The 6,456-nt window shown below is 43.7% G+C and overlaps 1 protein-coding gene across 1 annotated transcript; it reads right to left on the bottom strand.

Moving 5' to 3' along the window:
- Nucleotides 1–4,232: 4,232 nt before the first annotated feature.
- Nucleotides 4,233–5,540, bottom strand: CCR75_001700 (uncharacterized protein; the record flags this gene model as incomplete). The annotated part of the gene is made up of 1 exon (XM_067959801.1): nt 4,233–5,540. One exon carries the CDS (start codon nt 5,538–5,540, stop codon nt 4,233–4,235), a length of 1,308 nt encoding a protein of 435 aa, XP_067815634.1.
- Nucleotides 5,541–6,456: the final 916 nt, after the last annotated feature.

The following is a 6,456-nucleotide window of genomic DNA, read 5'->3' as shown; positions in this document are numbered from 1 at the left end:
AAGAGCAAATGTTCTTTGATTTAAAATTAATGATCTAGCACTACTGTTTAGAATAAACTTACTGAATCATGTAATCACTAATGTGAATATTAGAAAATTACTACCCAAATTCATTGAACCATTCCATGCACTGCACCGCAGAGGCAATGCGTGCACGATAGAATTGCGACGAAGGATGCGAACGCATCCTACGTATTACGTTGTTCGGTTCGTCGGCACCGCCCGTACCATCAGTACGCGATTTCTTCCGGGGTTGGATCTAACCACCCTTTTCAAGAATTCCTAGAAAATTCTTGTGATCCCGAATAAGATTCTAATGCTGAATTCGGAAATTCTCATGTCAGGTCCGAAGATCCTCGAAATCGCGATGAATTGACGATATCTCATCACGAAGAGCGTGATACTTCCGTTCGTACTCCAACATTGAGTAAGCACTTATCACGGTCTTCCAATTGTTTGATACGGTGAGCCTGCACCGTCTATTTCAACGAGTGACTGTTGTCACGCTCGTGATTAAGACCCCGCCCCGTCCAATACATTGACGAAGTGGTCGAGTTTATTGGTCTTCGACTTTAGATCCGACACATTGGTCGGACCTAATTTCCCCTTCTCCGCCACAACCATTAGTAGATTCCGACGGGGGTCAACGTTTGCTTGTAAGGCGTATCGTTAACCACCGTGGTGTAAGAGACAGCGAACAAGTTATCTTTTTCCTGGTGCAGTTATCCACCTTCGCATGATAGCTGGAAGCCTCGTTCGCAGCTCCTTTCATTCGTTTCGTGTTGTCGACAGAGCACGGACAGGGATCATCCCACGTGAGGCTTGGAAGCCCTACCTTATGAGACAACCAATGTAGTTTAAATCGTGCACCGTTGAAGTTCGTTTTTCAAACTTATCGCGAACAGAGTTAAGCTTTTGAAGCCAGGCTTCGCGTCCAGTGTCATTGACATTGCGAATGAAGCGGTTCAGGCTTGCATTTGCAAGCTTTATCTCGCTTGTTGCTGCCATTTTACCATCGATGCTTGATAAAATCAAGATAAAATTCCTAAAAGCGAAAGTACTCTCGCGCTGGGAACGAGACCATGAAGCCTTGTCGCAAAAAATACGCGATATTTTTTCAGGAGTAGTCTCTCCAGAAAAGCTACTGAGTAGCCGTTCGGGCAAAAGCCACGGCTTCTTTTTAGGAGCAGGACGAGAAGTTTGTTGACTGCACTCCCCTTAGTGGTACCAACTGAAACAGGGGACCACGAAAACCTTTATTACGATGGCCATCGTCGTCACCACGTCCAGGGATGAGTGCGGGTGACGGCAAGGGAGACGGTGGTGGCAATGGGAATTCATCCTCATCGTAGGAGCCAAATACGCTATAGCGAACGCTATTAGCACGACTATCCGATTGAGCCACTCATTCGAAGCCTTATAATCAGTCGCCTAATGACGTTCAGGCGACGGTTCCGCTCTCCCCGAGTCGGCCGTCTCGTTCGACTCGCATTCTTGACGACCGCCAAAGAGGAGTCGCAATTTTGTGGTGACTCATCACTTGCACCCGCAACAGCTAGTGTTGTAAGGCAGACGCCCTGTCTGCCACAAGAGACAATAATGCGTCACCCGTGGCTGCATATACCGCAGCCGAAGGCTCCGCACTATTCGCACACCGTATGGACTCGCTTATTATGCGACAGAATTAAAAAGGAAGGTTCTGACTAATCACCATCGTTTTCACTCATGCGATTTTATAGTGACCACTTTATTCATGGGGTTTATCGGTACATTATAGTATCACTTAAATACTATTAATTGATATATTATCTTAAAGTAAATAATATTTTGGAAATATTACTTTGCATAGCAACATTTGAAAAGCTTATCCATTGGTAGCTATAGGCCATTATATCTACTTCATCCGCGGTCCAGTCAGCACTGGACGCGCGCAAAGAGGGAGACAATAAAGACTTTATTACATGATTTGTATAAGTATATAATTAAAATAGTATACAATAGATAGAAACAGAAGAACTGAATCATATACAAAATAGTTTACTTTTAACCCTCTTTAAAGCACGGATTTAAAGAGAGTCTCTCCTGCACGTACTAGTGTACGTGAAGTGACGTGAGACACCACTCGCACTGAAGATATATAAATCGGCAGTGCCCCGTTACATGAACCACTTGCATCAAGGTTAAATTCACCATAGATCTTGACCAATAGCAGTGCCTTATTGAAGTAAGACTAAAAGTTTAAATTGTGCAAGGTCCACGACAAATTGACGCTGACAGCAACCCTCACCACATTGTGCCTCATAGTATACCGAGTGATTCGAGGCAATATTCAATTTGAGAAATTTCTAGTCCAAAATATTTCAAGCATGAGTCGGCTACGGCTGTTATACCAATGCTGGTACAGCGTAAGCTATATAGTATGATGAGAGCAAATAAAATAGTCGAAAAACATCATAGGTTCTGCGAGCAGTAAAGTTTATTATGATCGCCATGATAAACGATAAGTTTTAGAAAATGTCCACGCGACCTCTCAACTCAGATTTCTTTAGAAAAATGAGATGTGACACGCGGCAAAGCCCTACTAAGCGATTATGTAAGTGCCTTTTGTAGAGAGTAGGCTATCGCGCATCTACCTACGTACTCTTAGCAGCATTACTAAATGATCCGCTCGCCAGAAATGTCAATTTGTCAACTTTCATGAAGCGCCTATGTGTATGCCTGGCTTGTTGTTTTTTGTTTCGAAGTCTGTCTTCCGCTTTCAAAAAGCTGTTCTCTAACGTTTTCAAAATACTGCTAATCAGTGTTCCTTTTTGTGAGAGATATGGCCACTAATATCATTATGCGTCAAATTTCGAGCTTTAATAGCTCGACTGTGCGACCAGCATGTAGGCAAGAACTTTTTTAGCAGCCACGCTCTTCTTAAGCAGATACCTTCAAGCACACCAAAGAAGCGGTTTGATCGTCTTCCCTCACGTGCAGTAAGGTAGTTGGTGGGCGCCTAAGCGACCTCACCCCAAGATTAAGTACCTTAGGACAAATATCGTCACCGAAGTGGTAACCCAGCTTCACGTGCACACTTGTCAACTAGGAAGCAATTTTGAGACTGATTTACATTCAATCAATTAAACATAAAATCATTTACCAAGTCAATGGATGCCACCTCTGTTAACGTACACCTATTCATTGCGAGCGTATTATTCTTTAAACCTCGGATTACAGATGGCGCTAGCCGTCAACCCTTCCAATGTGAATGCACTCATGTGCATCGCATGCACAAGGTTGGGTCACTTTGTACAACAAAGCCAAGGTGCAGGTCTAAGTACTTTCCATGAAATAATTGACCATCCCGTTAAGTACACTCTGTGAACATAACGGGTCTGTGTAAATAAGGCAACTTTAGCCTGTTACGCCACCCCCTCTTTAAAAATGATTTTTTATCTTATGTAAAATCGTCAACGGGGAGACAAGGGACAGCGAGCTGCTTTACGCGCCGCTTCAAGTCTCTCAACCACTTTAGCGACCAGTGTGTGTACATCTTTGTCATCACACGGCGCCAAACATATCACTTAAGAGGGGCAAAGCTGATGGGTCGTCTGGGAAGACACCCACACAACCACGCACGAAGAGCACGCGCAGCGATAGTACGCCGCCGTCGCGAAGTGCATTAGTTGCAACGCCGACAGCTACTGATGCTGCTGTCACCAACTCATAGAGTTTTGAGCACGGCAAGCTAAGGGGGAAGGGTTGTAACGCTATATTGCTCATCAAAACTTCACCCATTGCTCCTGCACGAACTAGTGTACGTGAAATATCGTAAGGCACCACTCGCAACTGAAGCAGTGCGAAGTGGACTTGTATTGAAGCAGTACAAGTTGTAGTGCCGCGTTACAATAAGGTCACACCGTAGTTCTTGGACGAGAGATTGAAATGCCCGAATCTTAACTCGTTTCAATAAAAGTCAGTAGTCACGCTTATCGTGTCAGCATTTAATATTGCCATTTATGATTTGTTTTTGCGACACTACTATGAAAACGGATCCTTATATCAGGTAAACCAATCATATATAGAGACGTCAATCAATAGCCAACAAGATCGACGCTTGAATTTACAAAATAAAAAAGATCAAGAAATAGCGACTGTTTGCCTCTACTTTGACATATAATGTCACAGCACAGAACATTAATATTTTTAAGAGTAAATTTACAAGTGAGATGTCCCGTGGCATCCCAATATCATATTGCATGCGGATATCTAGCGCGCGCATCATTTCGCAAGAGAATATCGAGCTTGCGCACACACTTTTGACATTCTTCTTTTCCAATATCGATAATCGTGTCGGCAAATTCCTTCAACACGCCTTCTAAATTCACCACGGAACTAAATGGCATTGGAATCGATCTCGAGATCGATTCAATCACGGTCCCCTTTCCGTCCGGACTTCGCCGAATAACATTCCACCCCGTTTCGTCAATATGCATGCCAGCGTACGCTCCATCTCCTTCAGTAAATTTGCGCCAAACCATCACTTTTCGCTCGGTCTCATCAAAGTGTCGCGTCAGAAGATGCTGCACAAATGACCCGTTGCCCGTTTCCGCTTGAAATTGACATCTGGCGACAATTGTGTTGTTTGGAATACCAGGAAACCACAATTTCTCGTACCCTGGACGAGACTCCATGATCTCGACGCCCCTAATGATATATCGCACCCGCTCCAGAGGAAATGGTAACGTCATGGTGCCAACCAATTCGTGGTACTTGGATTTTCGGGGCAGGGCGCCACATCGGTAGCCTCCGTTTAGTGTTGACAGCGCCAATGTCGCCGATTCGTGAAAGATGTAGTCGGTCTGGGCGTACACTTGGTCCAGTTCATTGATCAATGTTTCGTAAAAGATCCAATCGGGTGCCTCAAGTCGGCTTGGCATGCTTGATACCATTTCAGAACCTTCAAATTGGTCAATTTTAAGCTTCTTTTGAATAATGTCGTTTAAATCTCGAATCACAGCAGACCTTCGCGCCACGGCTTCCTTAAGTCGACGTTGTTGCGTTTCCGCCAAAAGCCTCGCGTGCAAGTGGCGACTCGCAAGTGCTTTCCACACGACCGCTGACGCCAATCCACAGCCTCTTTTGACCTTGTCAAGTTCTTTTTGAACCCGAAGGGCGGTTAATTGGGTCGACAAGGATTTGTATTCTTGATACAAATCCTCTTTCTCAGCTTTGCGCTTCTGCCGATAGAAAATGCGTCGCTTGGCATCTCGCGTCCGATTTTCTTTCGCACTCTTCTCTCGTTTATTCGAGGAAGATGCATTGCTTTCCGTGTCATGGGATGTATAGTCACTATCGGATATTTGATGGTGCGAGCGAAAGAGAAGGTCGAAAGAGGGGGGCACATTCGAAAGCTGCAAAGGAATTTGTGCATCTGAAGTCGACAGAACCGAGTCTTCCTTGTCCAGCGATGGCAACATGTCGCCACCTGAGGCGTTTAAGTCGTCGTCATTGTGTAGGAACCCTACGATATCGTCCAAAAAGGTTGAGTCGGCCATTCGACGAATAAAGGTGAAATGCCATAGGACACTTGGTTATAGTATTGGTACAGCATATGGTGAGAAAGTGTATTGTAGGGGTGCGTACCACGTCTCATTCTTTTCTGTGCGGTCTCATAACGTCCGAACAATTTGTTTTTTCTAGGATCTTCGTCTCTCTATATTTAACCTACTCGTTTCTAGGTCGATTTTACGATGACTTTAGGAGCGTCCTACCGTTAACGACTGGTCGATCGTTGCTGGTATGTAGTAGAGGGCTTTTCAATTCTCAAAGCTATAATGAGCCCGTGCTCTTGTAGAGGTTTGTAGAATGTCATTATTCGCGATTAAATAAGGATGAGTTATCACCATTGTTTATGCTTCGAAGGCTTTGTTTCTGCTATATTCGTGTACGTTGTCTGAACAGAATTAGCATCACTTTGTCGAAGTTTAAGCTCCAATCGGTATGAAGGTGAAAGGTCAGATATTTAGATATTTTCAATTGACTAAATTGTCCAAGCCTTTGTAACGATTTAGTTATAGATATGACATCATAATGTTATTGTCGGCTAAAACTTGCAGTAAAGGTAAAACGACATTATTGAAAGCAAGTCTGGACCAATTCTAGGCGATCTTGCCTTGTTAAAGATGATTGAATACGCAATTTGTGCAGAACTTTTGACTAGCGAAGTTAGATGTGTAAACCGTGTTTTAATGGTTTGCTGTGCAAGTTGCGTTCCAATTATACAATCTTACTGGACAAGTTTGTGTAGTGGTGCAGCCCGAATGTATACTTTTTTATCTTTCGGCAAAACTTGAAGCGTCGTTGCACGATGGATGTTTTAAATGATGAGACAGTGTTTTTGCTACATGAAATTATCTTGAAAATCGTTTCACGTCCTACTACAATCAATCTGGCCAATACAATTTCAATTTA

Source organism: Bremia lactucae, linkage group LG8, assembly GCF_004359215.1.
Source record: "Bremia lactucae strain SF5 linkage group LG8, whole genome shotgun sequence".
Taxonomy (NCBI): domain Eukaryota; phylum Oomycota; class Peronosporomycetes; order Peronosporales; family Peronosporaceae; genus Bremia; species Bremia lactucae.
The sequence above is the reverse complement of the archived record's forward strand: the minus strand, read 5'-3'. Positions and strand labels throughout refer to the sequence as shown.